The following is a 17,450-nucleotide window of genomic DNA, read 5'->3' as shown; positions in this document are numbered from 1 at the left end:
ACTTCACAGAAGTGACGGCAATAAACGTCTGTGTCAGCGTGTCTGCTGAGCAGTGGTTAGGTTTCCACGGTGATGATGGGGTGGGGGGGGGGGAGTTTGAGGGCGTAGCAGGTGTAACAAACGGGTAAATCCCTCTTTTCTTCTCTTGTCCCAGTGTCTCCTAATCCTCGTTCCTCCTCCTCTTCTACTGGTCTTGCATTTCTTTCACTCTTCCCGTTGTCTGTCTCGCGCTTTCCCCTCCAGCTCCTTCCTTCTCTCTCTCTCTCTCTCTCTCTCTCTCTCTCTCTCTCTCTCTCTCTCTCTCTCAGTGGGTCAGCGTCCTTGGCACGTCTTGCAGCACATCTGTCTGAAGTACGCACGGCCACAGAACTTGAACTTCAGCACCAGTGGGCAATATGCCACTTTGTTTACGTCTTTGCATTCTGGAGAGAAAAATACAAAAGTTAGATAGGAGATAAAGGAAAGAAGAGGATCAAGAGGAGAGGAATGACAACGTCTATGAACCACATGTGTGTGTCTGTCTGTGCGTGTCTGTGTTTATGTGTGTGTGTGTCCATGTTGTAATATTGCTGTTGGATTCAAATTAATTGAATGCAGTCCAGGCCAGTGGTTCTGCACCGGTCCCAGAGATAATTGTCTGACACCTATTTAGTCAGGTCTTAGCTGTTAGATTTAATATAAGCGGTCCTCCGAGCCTGTCCCTGGTACAATAAGGTCGAGAAACACTGTGGACTATTCCAAGTTTCTCTTGTCTCTTACAACAACCGGCCCTAATAAATCTCCCCTCCGTGTTGCTGTGTAGTGGTACGTTCCAGCTGACGGATGGCCTGCTGTAAGGCTCCCGCCGTTCTCTCCTCCCTGGGAGAGATAGTATGTGTGCTATATGAATAAGTATGGAGGACAAACCACGTCTAGAACTATCTCACTTCACATGAGCACTTTTCTGTTAATCCCGTTGGCCCCGTTTTGTAAAAAGGACTATTATTCGGGCTTTCTAAGCTCTTCCTCTTACCACTATGTGCAAGATCAGCTTCTTTCTCTTCTTTCTTACATCGTATGTATCAATCCAGGTCGGTCTCATTGAGGTAAAACGTATTTTGTAAAAGAGACCTGGTTCTTATGCTCCTTCACAGATGAATAATCATAAGCAACCATTACTGTCTGTCTTGAGTGTGGGCTTGTAGTAGTAGTCCGAGGCTAGGCTAGATTAATCTCTCTCTCTCTCAACCCTTCACAATGTAATAACAACCCCCCCCCCACCACCACCACCACAGACACAGTTTGGTGGACGAACAGGGCAGAACCTCTGGATGCCTTATCGGGCTGTGGCCTGGGAGGGAGACATGCTCTCACTGCTATCCGTCTCTCTGTCTGTCTGTACGGGGGCAATTAGCCTGAAGCTAATCCCATTAGCCGCTAGCGTCTCCACACACCTGCTCAGCGTTTCCATTCATCGGCGTGTTGCCTGGTCCTGTCCCTAGGCATCCTAACACACATCCATCATAGCAGGCAGAGGATAGAGGGTCCAGGCTGCTCTGACCCGCAGCCAGCTCAACCTCAATGGGGAGATGAATGTGGTGTGTTCCGTGTCACCCCACCGTGTTTGGTCATGCGGCTTGATCGGTGGGTGAGGGCTCCGTGTGTATGTGTGAGTGTGTGTGTGTGTGTGGGTGCGTGTGTTCTGTACTCACCGTCACCGTTGGCGATGGGCATGGCGTCACACTTGCTCTCACACTGCTGCATGGCAGTGGGCCTGAGGCCCTCGGGACAGTCACTGGAGGGCTGGCCCGTGTAAGAGAGACACTGCACCGTCCGCATCTGCTGGCCCAGTCCACACTGCGCTGAGCACTGTGGTGAAACACACACACACACATTATCAATCACACTGCGCCAAACACTGGACCACATTATTAACCACATACCGCAGTCAAAAGACACAGAGTTATTCACCCTCAACAAGGCCACACTGTTAAAACTCACACCCATGTGTTATAACCTATAGTGACTGAGTCCTATGCACAGTCAAACAGCCCTTTACTGCTGTCTGGCAGTGTAATGTGGATGGCGTTTATTGAAAATGGGGCACCAGGTAGCCTAGCGGTTAGAGCGTTGGGCCAGTAACCAAAAGGTTACCTCTATGGGCCAAGCTTAGCTTAGCGTAGTCTGAGTGTGCAGATTCCCACTGCCTCTCTCCCCCCCCCCCTGTTGCCTTCTCGGCAGACACTCAGCGAGTCTGACTAATCACTACGGACACAGTAGCTCATCCTATTAAGTCACCGTTAAGAGAAAAGTGAGAGAGAGAGAGAGAGAGAGAGAGAGAGAGAGAGAGAGAGAGAAAGAGAGTGTGTGTGAGTGTGTGAGTGAGTGAGTGAGTGAGTGAGTGAGTGAGTGAGTGAGTGAGTGAGTGACAGACAGACAGACAGACAGAGTTGAAAAGCCAAGATAAGTAGAATGGCCTTCCTGAACACACAGAAACATACAGTGCATGCACATGCATAGAAATAGAATGAAATGCATAGAAATAGAGTGAACGTGCAGAGAAATAGAATGAACGTGCATAGAAATAGAATGAACGTGCAGAGAAATAGAATGAACGTGCATAGAAATAGAATGAACGTGCAGAGAAATAGAATGAACGTGCATAGAAATAGAATGAACGTGCATAGAAATAGAATGAACGTGCAGAGAAATAGAATGAACGTGCATAGAAATAGAATGAACGTGCATAGAAATAGAATGAACGTGCATAGAAATAGAATGAACGTGCATAGAAATAGAATGAACATGCATAGAAATAGAATGAACGTGCAGAGAAATAGAATGAACGTGCATAGAAATAGAATGAACGTGTAGAGAAATAGAATGAACGTGTAGAGAAATAGAATGAACGTGTAGAGAAATAGAATGAACGTGCATAGAAATAGAATGAACGTGCATAGAAATAGAATGAACGTGCAGAGAAATAGAATGAACGTGCATAGAAATAGAATGAAATGCATAGAAATAGAGTGAACGTGCAGAGAAATAGAATGAACGTGCAGAGAAATAGAATGAACGTGCATATAAATAGAATGAACGTGTAGAGAAATAGAATGAAATGCATAGAAATAGAGTGAACGTGCATAGAAATAGAATGAACGTGCATAGAAATAGAATGAACGTGCATATAAATAGAATGAACGTGCATAGAAATAGAATGAACGTGCAGAGAAATAGAATGAACGTGCATAGAAATAGAATGAACGTGCAGAGAAATAGAATGAACGTGCATATAAATAGAATGAACGTGCATAGAAAAAGAATGAACGTGCAGAGAAATAGAATGAACGTGCAGAGAAATAGAATGAACGTGCATATAAATAGAATGAACGTGCATAGAAATAGAATGAACGTGCAGAGAAATAGAATGAACGTGCATAGAAATAGAATGAACGTGCAGAGAAATAGAATGAACGTGCAGAGAAATAGAATGAACGTGTAGAGAAATAGAATGAACGTGCATAGAAATAGAATGAAATGCATAGAAATAGAGTGAACGTGCAGAGAAATAGAATGAACGTGCATAGAAATAGAATGAACGTGCAGAGAAATAGAATGAACGTGCATATAATTAGAATGAACGTGCATAGAAATAGAATGAACGTGCAGAGAAATAGAATGAACGTGCATAGAAATAGAATGAACATGCATAGAAATAGAATGAATGTGCAGAGAAATAGAATGAACGTGCATATAAATAGAATGAACGTGTAGAGAAATAGAATGAACGTGCATAGAAATAGAATGAACGTGTAGAGAAATAGAATGAACGTGCAGAGAAATAGAATGAACGTGCATATAAATAGAATGAACATGCATAGAAATAGAATGAACGTGCAGAGAAATAGAATGAACGTGCATATAAATAGAATGAACGTGTAGAGAAATAGAATGAACGTGCATAGAAATAGAATGAACGTGCATAGAAATAGAATGAACGTGCAGAGAAATAGAATGAACGTGCATATAAATAGAATGAACGTGTAGAGAAATAGAATGAACATGTAGAGAAATAGAATGAAATGCATAGAAATAGAATGAACATGTAGAGAAATAGAATGAACGTGCATAGAAATAGAATGAACGTGCATAGACATAGAATGAACATGTAGAGAAATAGAATGAACGTGCAGAGAAATAGAATGAACGTGCATAGACATAGAATGAACGTGCATAGACATAGAATGAACATGTAGAGAAATAGAATGAACGTGCATAGAAATAGAATGAACGTGCATAGAAATAGAATGAACGTGCATAGAAATAGAATGAATGTGCATAGAAATAGAATGAACGTGTAGAGAAATAGAATGAACGTGCAGAGAAATAGAATGAACGTGCAGAGAAATAGAATGAACGTGCATAGAAATAGAATGAACGTGCATAGAAATAGAATGAACATGCATAGAAATAGAATGAACGTGCAGAGAAATAGAATGAACGTGTAGAGAAATAGAATGAATGTGCATAGAAATAGAATGAACGTGCAGAGAAATAGAATGAACGTGCAGAGAAATAGAATGAACGTGCAGAGAAATAGAATGAACGTGCAGAGAAATAGAATGAACGTGCAGAGAAATAGAATGAACGTGTAGAGAAATAGAATGAACGTGTAAATAAATAGAATGAACATGTAAATAAATAGAATGAACATGTAAAGAAATAGAATGAACGTGCAGAGAAATAGAATGAACGTGCAGAGAAATAGAATGAACGTGTAGAGAAATAGAATGAACGTGTAAAGAAATAGAATGAACATGTAAATAAATAGAATGAACATGTAAATAAATAGAATGAACATGTAAAGAAATAGAATGAACGTGCATAGACATAGAATGAACATGTAAAGAAATAGAATGAACATGTAAAGAAATAGAATGAACATGTAAAGAAATAGAATGAACATGTAAAGAAATAGAATGAACATGTAAATAAATAGAATGAACGTGTAAAGAAATAGAATGAACATGTAAATAAATAGAATGAACGTGTAAAGAAATAGAATGAACATGTAAATAAATAGAATGAACATGTAAAGAAATAGAATGAACATGCAGAGAAATAGAATGAACGTGTAAATAAATAGAGTGAACGTGCATATAAATAGAATGAACGTGCAGAGAAATAGATTGAACGTGTAAATAAATAGAGTGAACGTGCATAGAAATAGAATGAACGTGCAGAGAAATAGAATGAACATGCAGAGAAATAGAATGAACGTGTAAATAAATAGAGTGAACGTGCATAGAAATAGAATGAACGTGCAGAGAAATAGAATGAACGTGCATAGAAATAGAATGAACATGTAAATAAATAGAATGAACGTGTAAATAAATAGAGTGAACGTGCAGAGAAATAGAATGAACGTGTAAATAAATAGAGTGAACGTGCAGAGAAATAGAATGAACGTGTAAATAAATAGAGTGAACGTGCAGAGAAATAGAATGAACATGTAAAGAAATAGAATGAACATTCGACATGCACAGACGATTATGGGAGGAATGTGATACAGTAGTAATTATTTAATGGGCATCAGTCAGACTGCAGTCAGCTGGTTTACATTAGAACAGAGAGATGGTAGCGACCAGCTATAGACACAAGAGACATGCAGTTAGTTGCATCAGCTGGAAACATCTAGTTAACTACTGTACATCAGCCAGGGTTATCAGTCCAACATAACAATTCTCCTGTCAATTTTATTATCTGTACCGTAGTAGTTCTCTGGGGCAGCAGGTAGCCTAGTGGTTAGAGCGTTGGGCCAGTAACCGTAAAGGTTGCTGGATCGAATCCCCGAGCTGACAAGGTAAACATCTGCCGTTCTACCCCTGAGCAAGGCAGTTAAACCACTGTTCCCTTGGCGCCAAAGACGTAGATGTCAATTATGGTAGCTCCCCGCACCTCTCTGATTCAGAGGGGTTGAGTTGAATGCGGAAGACACGTTTCAGTTGAATGCATTCAGTTGACCAACTGACTAGGTTTCCCCCCTTCCCTTCTCTTACTTGTCTGTAACGAGAGAATTTCTCAGGTTCTGTAGTAGAAGGCTTCTAGCTGTACCTGGATGTTATTTAGGGGCCTAACCAGGTTGTGGTGGACTGTTGTGGTATTAAAGGAACTGTGGGGGGTTAGAGGTCATGGGCTCTGGTCCCAGGTTCTCATAACAACATCACCCGGTGCTCCCACTTCAATCAGCCCATCAAACAACAGGGTTGTTGGGTCTAATATATACCAGTAACACCAGAGCTTTAAGTTTGTTTAGACCAAGGACTTTCTCACGCACTGGCCAAGGAGAGATGTATATACCTCTCTCTCTATCTCTTTCTTTCTCTTTCCCATTGGCCCATTCCTCTCTCCCTCCTCTCATTCCCCCTCCCTCCCCCTCTATAATTACACCTTTCACCCTCTCCTCCTCCTCCTGTCTCTCACCCCTGTCTCTCCTCTCCCTGAGCCATAGAAAGGGCAGCTTGTTGTGAAGGTCGTGCTTCACTCCCCGGTTTCGCTGCCGGAGGCCAAAAGGTCACTGGTTCAAATCCCACTTAAGACCCTCCATTGACGTGGGCCATCTGTCAGGGCCGGCCTGGGCCCTAATAAAGGCAGTCTAATTGGGAGGAGATGACATGTAGGCTGGGATGTGAGGCTCCACAGAGCCTGATCTGAAGGGAGGGTAAGCCTGGTGGCCCGGTGGGCACAGGGGCCAGACACGTGTTGATGGTATGGTTGAGATCTGACTGGGGCCGCAGCACACAGTCCCACACACACACACACGCACGCACAACACAGGCAGACAGACAGGTTGGACCGGCACACGTGATCAGCTCTCTAGGGACCCCAGTTTATGATCAAGCCATAAATTCTGTTGGCTGTTCACCAAAACAGGGGATTTGGAGTCTGTTCTTCTTAGAATAGCTTCGTTTACCTGCTTCGTTTACCTTTACCATTGACATCCTGGTCTCAAGACATATTGAAGCAATGAAAAGTGAAAGGAAGCAATGATTTCTGAAGGGGGAGCCAATCCTACCTGTCCCCATTCCCCTGGGATCCATCTAGGTGGCGGACAGCGTCCCAGACTACAGCGGGTCCTGACGGGGGGCTTCCTGTGGGAGGGACAGTGGGCGGGCGGGAAGGTCTTGGTCAGGTCGTTGCTCTTACACAGCACAATGCGGTGCTTGAACCCAGGGCCACATTTGGGCGTGCACTGGGAGCAGAAGGAAGAACAGACGAGCTCAATAAAACTATTCACCTTTGACTTTTTTTCTACATGAAACATTTCTAGTTCCCTCCTACAACTGCTGCTGTCCCGCAAAGCATTCCCAGGGGACAAAACTGTTTGATTCCCCCCGCTGGGATGTAAAAAGAGGCGGTCCTTCTCCTACCTCTGACCAATCCAGAGTGACCCACCGGGGGGGGCAGGACTGGTTGTTGCAGGCCTCTCGTTCTATTGGTCGGTGCGTCAGACAGTGGCTGTCCTCCAGGGTCTCCTCCTCGGCAGGCCCCATCTTCCTGATGCACAGAACCGTCCGAGTCCGCATCCCGCCGCCACACGTCTTCCCACAGTCCGACCAGTCGCCGATAAACCACCTACAACAGCACGATCACCAACATTAGAACAACGACTGGAACAGAACAACAATGGGACTGTCACTTTAAGAGGACAGTCCCATTGGAACCATATGGGTCAGATGTGTTTTCATATGGCCCCCAGTATTATGCAGTATCACAAATGGGATAATACGCTTCAATTGTATATTCTGGAGGAAATATTTTCTTGTGCACTGCCAAGACTAATTCCCTTTAAGGGCAACACATTTTTCAAACTACACAACATGTTGTCAGAACACAGCCGACACAGACATCCAGCGACTGGGAGACGTTACATTCCTGATCCGGCTTACGTCATTCCACAGGAATGTACAGAGAATTAACATTGTCTCCCAACATCTGGGTCTCTCCCTCCCGCCCCCGCCCCCACCCATGCCATGCTGGGTATTCTAAAACAATCACGTTTACACGCTCATGTTGATCCAGTACTCTCCCTGACTGTGGACACTATGTTTGCCTTCCTGATTGGAAAACTGTAGCAGTTCACTTAGATACGGCAACGGGCAACAAGGGCTGTCCGAGAGGAGAGAAGAAAAGGAATCCACTAACAAGCTGAATACTCATAGATAGTGTTTGTTCCTATGTCAACCTGGCCCTTATTAATGGAGTGAGCTGATGAGTTCAAATATAGCTTTCTTGGGCATTGAGTGAAGCCAGGAACGGGCTTCATATCAGTTCATTACAGATGCCCATCTAACCGTAACGACTTATTCATCTACACCCAAATATACACACACATCACTGTTGGCAGACGGCTTCAGCCCATAGGCCAAAAGTATTTCATCCTTTTTTTTTTCTCCAATTGAACATCTGAGACATGATTGAACTCTGTCTGACCGTTTCCTCAGCCCTTGCAGAGGCTAAGTGTTTTTGGCCACAACACACACACACGCACACACACACACACACACACACACACACACACACACACACACACACACACACACACACACACACACACACACACACACACATACACACACACACACACACATACACACACACACACACACACACACACACACACACACACACACACACACACACACACACACACACACACTCTCAAGGATGCGTGCGTGCACTCACCACTCACTCACACAGAGACGGACACACGCGCTCGCGCGTACATTATCCCTCGACGGTTCATAGCGTAAGCTAGCCAATACAATTAAACGCAGGTGGTCATTTTCAGCATTTTCATTCTTGGGCATAAAACAAGCTTCGAAAAGAGTTAACATATGAAGTTATAAATCATTGCCGTTTTATTTTAGCATTTTCTTCAAAACACATTTTACAGCTAAGGGACTCCTTGAAGGCAAATTAATATAGCAAGTCGTTATCGTTTTTCTACGAAATAGTCTTAACTGGAGCTTAGGATAGACCTAAACGCTTGTGTAGTCTTCTGAACCCACTTCACCCACTATCGACTATTGGTTGGTCTCTGGTTGTATGTAATAAGTGGTCCAACACCAGTTTTAGTATTTCCTGTGAGCCAAGGTAGCATACAGTACACCCATCCAGCATAGTTTAGCAGGATATCTTTCTTTTCCAAGATGGACATTAGGTTAATAGAGTCTGAGGGTCTTACCTGGGGAGCAGGTACTGTACGTGACCACTGCATTGTATTGCATTCTATTGCAATGCATTGTATTTGATTGCATTGTATTGTATTGCATTGTGTTGTATTGTATTACATTGTATGGTATTGTATTACATTGTATTATATAGCATTGTATTACATTGTATTGTAATATATTGTATTGTGTTGTATTGTATTGCATTGCATTGCATTGTATTGTATTGTATTACATTGTATGGTATTGTATTGCATTGTATTGTATTGTATTGCATTGTATTGTAATGTATTGTATTGCATTGTATGGTATTACATTGTATGGTATTGTATTGGATTGTATTACATTGTATGGCATTGTATTGTATTGTGATGTATTGTATTGTATTGAATTGTGAGAGTTTGAGAGTGACTGGTAGTCTTACATACTCTGGGGGGGCAGATACTGTACATGACCACTGTATAGTATTGAATTGAACCGTATTGTCCTGTATTGTAGATGAAAGTCTTACTGTACGTACTCCGGAGGGCACGGTTCAGTGTTGCAGGACCTCTGGTTCTCCGGAGGTTTGTTGTCTGGGTCACAGTAGCTGTTCTGCACCACCGAGTTATCATCCAGACGCTTACACAGCACTTCCTGCTTCTGAGAACCTAACAGAGAAGGGGGAACACGCACAACACCCAGTTATTGTCCAGCCTCTTCCTGTTTGATGCATCACTTCCTGGGAACCCTGACTTGAGAAGGGGAGCAAACACACACACACGACACCCATTTCCCTGATTAACTTTGGATTCCTGAAAATGTAAGAAAATACAGTACCAAAATCACCTTCTTATTCTCCTGCACATGAACCAGAGTGCAGCAGGCAGCTCCCTACGGTGCAGTGTGTCTGTGTTTGGGTGGAGACTTAAGGGATGGTCTCAGTCTGTGGTAAACCCAGATGTGTAAATGCCTGGTGCCTTACAGGATATGTTGGTAAAAAAAATCACTTTTACGGAGCAGCTCTTTACTTTGACTGCTGGCGCAGAGTCTGAGGACGACCGTATCGCTGTCACCCAACTCTCTCTGTGTGTGTGTGTGTGTGTGTGTGTGTGTGTGTGTGTGTGTGTGTGTGTGTGTGTGTGTGTGTGTGTGTGTGTGTGTGTGTGTGTGTGTGTGTGTGTGTGTGTGTGTGTGTGTGTGTGTGTGTGTGTGTGTGTGTGTGTGTGTGTGTGTGTATGGGGTCCCATGGGACATATCCTAGGACCTACACCATACTAATCTTGCCCACCAACCGGCTCTTGCTCTGCCAAGACGTCTGGTTTCCAAGCGCCTCAGAACGGGACTTGACTGGAAGTCTGTGGCAGGAGCGGACGACACAACAGCTGATTTTAATTGGCTGATCTCTCCGTCCATCGTCACTACCTAGCAGAACCCTTAGAACCTCCCCTTTTGGATTTTTGAAGTGCGAGCAGCACACTGACCAAGGAGGTGAGTGGTCCCGGTGATAGACCATTTATGTTGATTGTGCCATCTAATGCAGCTGTAGCAGGCTCTCTTCCGCCTCGATTTTAACCGACGCCAAGTCCTCACTTTGTTGCACACTGTTTCCCAGGCTGTATATGCAGTATCAATTGAGCCTGGGGACGAGGTGAACGCCATGTTGGTCTGACTGGTGCAAGGAGATATGCACGTGTGCGTAAGGTGACAGAGAGCGAGTGTGAGTGCGTGCCTGCTTGCTTTCCTTCGTATAGTGGCATTTGTATAGTGGTATACACACCCATAGTACAGCTGATATATGGATTGGTGTTAAAGTATCATGCTTGGAGAGGGCAGTGAAGTTGCCTGGATGCCCGAAGGTGTTTTTAAAAGGCTGTGTTAGCACTGGGATGCCTTAACTGAAATGTTACGATTAGCAGCGTCAGCTAAATTCAACGGCTATATGATTTGAAGGCCCACATCCAAAACGTACGGATCTGTTATATTGATTTTGATATGTTGTAAAGTGTTGCTTGGTAGAAGTCCCAAAAGCCAAAATGTAATATACATATTACAATGCTACGGTATAAACATCTATATGATATGATATCTGTAGCTCTTTGCACAGATCTCCTTTCCCAGGAGCTCTATTTTGGGGTCTTTTTCAGTTCTGTGTATGTGTTCTTTGTTCAAATATTGAAGGCATTTAGTGGCCATGCTCGACAGCTGGAGAGGAACAGTATTTATTTCTTCATAAAAGCCCATGGCTTTTGGGGTTAAAATTAGTTGGTTTAGTCATTCTTGAGGCAGTGGTTGACATTTCCCTGTGGTTTCAGAGTGAGGAGGTTTCAGCATGCAGTAGGACAAGGGTTTTCGAGCGGCAGACCGTAGTATCTCTGGCAAGCCAGATTGTATGCTAGCTAGCCCTGGTTAACCCGAAGATATGCAAAGCAGCTCATTCATAGAAATTACACCATATTCATGTGCCTGGTTTAAATATGGAAAACGCATATTAAGTTTGACTTAAAAGCTGAAATTACATTTAGAAAGCAATAAAGTTATGATCCTACAAACCCATGTGAAATTATCATACTGGGTTACCCCACAGTATTCTCCAGTATTTCGATAAGTATTGGTTGGTCCGGACTGGAAAGACACACAAGACACAATGTATCTCATGTTGGAGAAAGCTACTGTTATTGTAAAGAAAACAATAAAGATGTCGACAGTGTGTAACCATATTCCATTACCAGATAGCTAGAACAGCACTTTTAAAAAGCCATAGATCTCTGACACCTAAACCCATGCTCCCCACAGTCTCCATATTTACAGTATTGTGTTCCGTAGGGCACAATGTTGAACATAGCCATAGTGTTTTGCAACAGAAAGCAAAAAAATGTGCTTCTTTATTGGACTGGGAGCATTGGATAACTTCAAGTACCCCGTTTCAAAATGTTTTCTCTTGTTTGGTGCCAAATGAACAGGACCAGGTCAGAGCCATATATGGGCATGTGGTTGGTTGTTGCAGTTGCATACCTCCAGCACAGGTGGCGGAGCAGTCGGACCAGGCCAGATGGTGCCAGGAGAAGCCCACCTCATTGTCCCCACTTCCTGTCCTCTGGATGGGAACGTTAAACTTATAACGGATTCCCATGTTCTGCTCCTGGAGAAGAACCTGGAAGTGAGAGGAAGACATGGTTTGATTTATCACATTTGCAGCGTTGGCTTCAGTTCCATATGAATTCATTTTAAGTGCAGGTCCTGAATTGAAATCATCCGAAATGAAACAACTATTTTGCTTTGTGTTTTTTTTTTTGTGCTTTTTCAAAATGTTTTTCATTAAATGTCTGCTCAGCCCACATGCCCACACCACTCTATATATGTAATGTATACAATAACTATGTATTAATACTATGATCCTCCCATTCTATGGAATGCCCACCGCCCTCATATGTCATGTCAGCTAATATGTTTTACTAGACGGAACAGAGAAGGTTAACTTTGATTCTATACAAGTATAGAAAATTCCAACTTATCACATGGAATGTGCAAGGTCTACATGGGGAGGGAAAAGCATTTGGTTCTCAAACACCTAAAGAGAATGTCAGCCGACGTGGTTACATTGAAAAATAGGAGAAATGTAACATTTAAAGAGGAGCTGGGTTGGAGAGTCATATGCTGCCACCAACTGTAGTTAAAGCAGAGGTGTAGGCATCCTGATAAATAAGAATACACCATTTCCCCTTATATCCCAACACATGGACCAAGAAGGCTGTTTTCTACCTTACATGGTGAAAAATACACATTGAGTTCAATGTATTGTGCATTCGGAAAGTATTCAGACCCCTTGACTTCTTCCACATTTTGTTACGTTACAGCCTTATTCTGAAATGGATTCAATGTTTTTTCCCCCTCATCAATCTACACTCAATACCCCATTACATTTTTAGCAAATGTATAAAAAATAAACAACTGAAATATCACATTTATATAAGTATTCAGACCCTTTACTCAGTACTTTGTTGAAGCACCTTTGGCATAAATTACAGCCTCGAGTCTTCTTGTGTATGACGCTACAAACTTGGCACACCTGTATTTGGGGAGTTTCTCCTATTCTTCTCTGCAGATCCTCTCAAGCTTCGTTAGGTTGGATGGGGAGCGTTGCTGCACAGCTATTTTCAGGTCCCTCCAGAGATGTTCAATCGGGTTCAAGTCCGGGCTTTGGCTGGGCCACTCAAGGACATTCAGAGACATTCAGAGACTTATCCCGAAGCCACTCCTGCGTGGTCTTGGCTGTGTGCTTAGGGTTGTTGTCCTGTTGGAAGGTGAACCTTCACCCCAGTCTGAGGTCTGGAGCAGATTTTCATCAAGGATCTTTCTGTACTTTGCTCCGTTCATCTTTTCCTCGATCCTGACTAGTCTCCCAGTTCCTGCTGCTGAAAAACATCCCCACAGCATGATGCTGCCACCATGCTGGGATGGTGCCAGGTTTCCTCCAGATGTGGCATTCAGGCCAAATAGTTAAATCTTGGTTTCATCAGACCAGAGAATCTTGTTCTCATGGTCTGAGAGTCTTTAGGTGCCTTTTGGCAAACTCCAAGCAGGAGTGGCTTCCGTCTGGCCACTCTACCATAAAGGCCTGATTTGTGGAGTGCTGCAGAGATGGTTGTCCTTCGGGAAGGTTCTCCCATTTCCACTGAGGAACTCAAGAGTTCTGTCAGCGTGACCATCAGGTTCTTGGTAATTTCCCTGAACAAGGCCCTTCTCCCCTGATTGCTCAGTTTGGCTGGGGGGCCAGCTCTAGGAAGAGCCTTGGTGGTTCCAAAGTTCTTCCATTTAAGAATGATGGAGGCCACTGTGTTCTTTGGGGACCTTCAATGCTCCAGACATGTTTTGGTACCCTTCCCCATATCTGTGCCTCGACACAATCCTGTCTCGGAGCTCTACGGACAATTCCTTCGACCTCATGGGTTGGTTTTTGCTCTGACATGCACTTTCAACTGTGGGACCTTATATAGACAGGTGTGTGCCTTTCCTAATTATGCACAATCAATTTAATTTACCACAGGTGGACTCCAATCAAGTTGTAAAAACATCTCAAGGATGATCAATAGAAACAGGATGCACCTGAGATCAATTTAGAGTCTCATAGCAAAGGGTCTGAATACTTAAATACGTAAATAAGGTATTTCAGTTTTTATTCTTCATAAATTAGCAAAGAAAATTCTAAAAAACTGTTTTCACTTAGTCATTATGGGGCATTGTGTTTAGATTGATGAGAAAAAAAGTTTAATCTTATCATTTTTAGAATAAGGCTGTAACGTCACAAAATGTGGAAAAAGGGAAGGGGTCTGAATAGTTTCCGAATGCACCGTATATCCCACCAGGGGAAAGTGGTGTTTTTACCTATATTAGATAAATAAACCATTATTTAGCAGGTGACCTAAATTATACATTCGATAAGATTGACAGATGTGGTAATAAAAAAATTAACATTTAGGCTGAAAATGTAAATGATTTACAGGACACCTAGAGAGTATTATTAACTACGAAATATACTATTTTTTTCTTTCTCAAAGTAAGAAATGCTATTCAAGAATTGACTGCATTATTTTCTATTTACTGGATTTAAAAATGAATGATATAGTGATATCAGATCATTCTCCAGTATCATAATCCACTTGGCGACAGAATTTGGAGAATAAACAGAGCGCATCCATTACAAATGTTGACCTACAGTGCCTTCAGAGAGTATTCACACCCCTTGACAGCCCATTTTGTTGGGTTACAAGGTAGGATATAAATGGATTTAATTGTAGATTTGTCAACGATCTACACAAAATTACACAGGTGCACCTTGTGCTGGGGGACAATAAAAGTCCACTCTAAAATGTTGCAGTCTTTTCAGACAACACAATGCCACAGATGTCTCAAGTTTTAGGGGAATCTTGCAATTGGCATGCTGACTGCAGGAATGCCCAACAGAGCTGTTGCCAGAGAATTTAATGTTAATTTCTCTACCATAAACTGCCTGCAACATCATTTTACAGAATTTGGCAGTATGTCCAACCGGCCTCACAACCGCTTGCTGATGTCACTGTAGTGAACAGAGTGCCCCATGGTGGCAGGGGGGTAATGGTATGGGGCAGGCATAAGCTATGGACAACGAACACAACTGCATTTTATCGATGGCAAATTGAACGCACAGAGATAACGTGACGAGATCCTGAGGCCCATTGTTGTGCCATTCCTCCGCCGCCATCACCTCATGTTTCAGCATGAAACAAGGATCTATACAAGGAAACACATGTCGCAAGGATCTATACACAATTCCTGGAAGCTGAACATTTCCCAGTTCTTTCATGGCCTGCATACTCACCAGACACATATGACAGTGTGTTGCAGTTCCCGCCAATATCCAGCAACTTCACACAACCATTGCAGAGGAGTGGGACAACATTCTACAGGCCACAATCAACAGCTTGATCAACTCTATACGAAGGAAATGTGTCGCGCTGCATGAGGCAAATGGTGGTCACACCAGACACTGACTGGTTTTCTGATCCACACTGGTTTTCTGATCCACGCATATCTGTATTCCCAGTCATGTGAAATCCATAGATTACGGCCTAATGTTGCGTTTATATTTTTGCTCAGTATAATAATGACTCAATAATCCATGCTTTCTGGGAATGCTATAAACTGTCTGTCAGATTACAATGTAAACATACTTTTACCGCGTCTGCCTGCATATTTGCTGCGGTCATCCCCCTCTTCAAAGGGGGGGACACTCTTGACCCAAACTGCTACAGACCTATATCTATCCTACCATGCCTTTCTAAGGTCTTCGAAAGCCAAGTCAACAAACAGATTACCGACCATTTTGAATCTCACCATACCTTCTCTGCTATGCAATCTGGTTTCAGAGCTGGTCATGGGTGCACCTCAGCCACGCTCAAGGTCCTAAACGATATCTTAACCGCCATCGATAAGAAACATTACTGTGCAGCCGTATTCATTGATCTGGCCAAGGCTTTCGACTCTGTCAATCACCACATCCTCATCGGCAGACTCAACAGCCTTGGTTTCTCAAATGATTGCCTCGCCTGGTTCACCAACTACTTCTCTGATAGAGTTCAGTGTGTCAAATCTGAGGGTCTGTTGTCCGGACCTCTGGCAGTCTCTATGGGGGTGCCACAGGGTTCAATTCTTGGACCGACTCTCTTCTCTGTATACATCAATGAGGTCGCTCTTGCTGCTGGTGAGTCTCTGATCCACCTCTACGCAGACGACACCATTCTGTATACTTCCGGCCCTTCTTTGGACACTGTGTTAACAACCCTCCAGGCAAGCTTCAATGCCATACAACTCTCCTTCCGTGGCCTCCAACTGCTCTTAAATACAAGTAAAACTAAATGCATGCTCTTCAACCGATCACTACCTGCACCTACCCGCCTGTCCAACATCACTACTCTGGACGGCTCTGACTTAGAATACGTGGACAACTACAAATACTTAGGTGTCTGGTTAGACTGTAAACTCTCCTTCCAGACCCATATCAAACATCTCCAATCCAAAGTTAAATCTAGAATTGGCTTCCTATTTCGCAACAAAGCATCCTTCACTCATGCTGCCAAACATACCCTTGTAAAACTGACCATCCTACCAATCCTCGACTTTGGCGATGTAATTTACAAAATAGCCTCCAATACCCTACTCAACAAACTGGATGCAGTCTATCACAGTGCAATCCGTTTTGTCACCAAAGCCCCATATACTACCCACCATTGCGACCTGTACGCTCTCGTTGGTTGGCCCTCGCTTCATACTCGTCGCCAAACCCACTGGCTCCATGTCATCTACAAGACCCTGCTAGGTAAAGTCCCCCCTTATCTCAGCTCGCTGGTCACCATAGCATCTCCCACCTGTAGCACACGCTCCAGCAGATATATCTCTCTAGTCACCCCCAAAACCAATTCTTTCTTTGGCCGTCTCTCTTTCCAGTTCTCTGCTGCCAATGACTGGAACGAACTACAAAAATCTCTGAAACTGGAAACACTTATCTCCCTCACTAGCTTTAAGCACCAACTGTCAGAGCAGCTCACAGATTACTGCACCTGTACATAGCCCACATATAATTTAGCCCTATCAACTACCTCTTTCCCAACTGTATTTAATTTATTTATTTATTTTGCTCCTTTGCACCCCATTATTTTTATTTCTACTTTGCACATTCTTCCATTGCAAAACTACCATTCCAGTGTTTTACTTGCTATATTG

The 17,450-nt window shown here is 43.3% G+C and overlaps 1 protein-coding gene across 1 annotated transcript in view; it reads right to left on the bottom strand.

Moving 5' to 3' along the window:
* Positions 1-282: 282 nt before the first annotated feature.
* Positions 283-17,450, bottom strand: part of LOC110522946 (A disintegrin and metalloproteinase with thrombospondin motifs 6) — a 200,384-nt gene continuing 183,216 nt past the window's right edge. The window contains 6 exon segments of the mRNA XM_036977579.2: positions 283-422; positions 1,692-1,848; positions 7,055-7,231; positions 7,410-7,614; positions 9,733-9,862; positions 12,207-12,345. Coding sequence (XP_036833474.2) covers positions 313-422; positions 1,692-1,848; positions 7,055-7,231; positions 7,410-7,614; positions 9,733-9,862; positions 12,207-12,345 — 918 coding nt within the window. The 3' untranslated portion in view covers positions 283-312.

Source organism: Oncorhynchus mykiss, chromosome 5 (genome assembly GCF_057628025.1).
Source record: "Oncorhynchus mykiss isolate SJ-2025 chromosome 5, ASM5762802v1, whole genome shotgun sequence".
Taxonomy (NCBI): Eukaryota; Metazoa; Chordata; class Actinopteri; order Salmoniformes; family Salmonidae; genus Oncorhynchus; species Oncorhynchus mykiss.
Note: the sequence above shows the minus strand (reverse complement) of the source record. Positions and strands in the feature narration are given on the sequence as shown.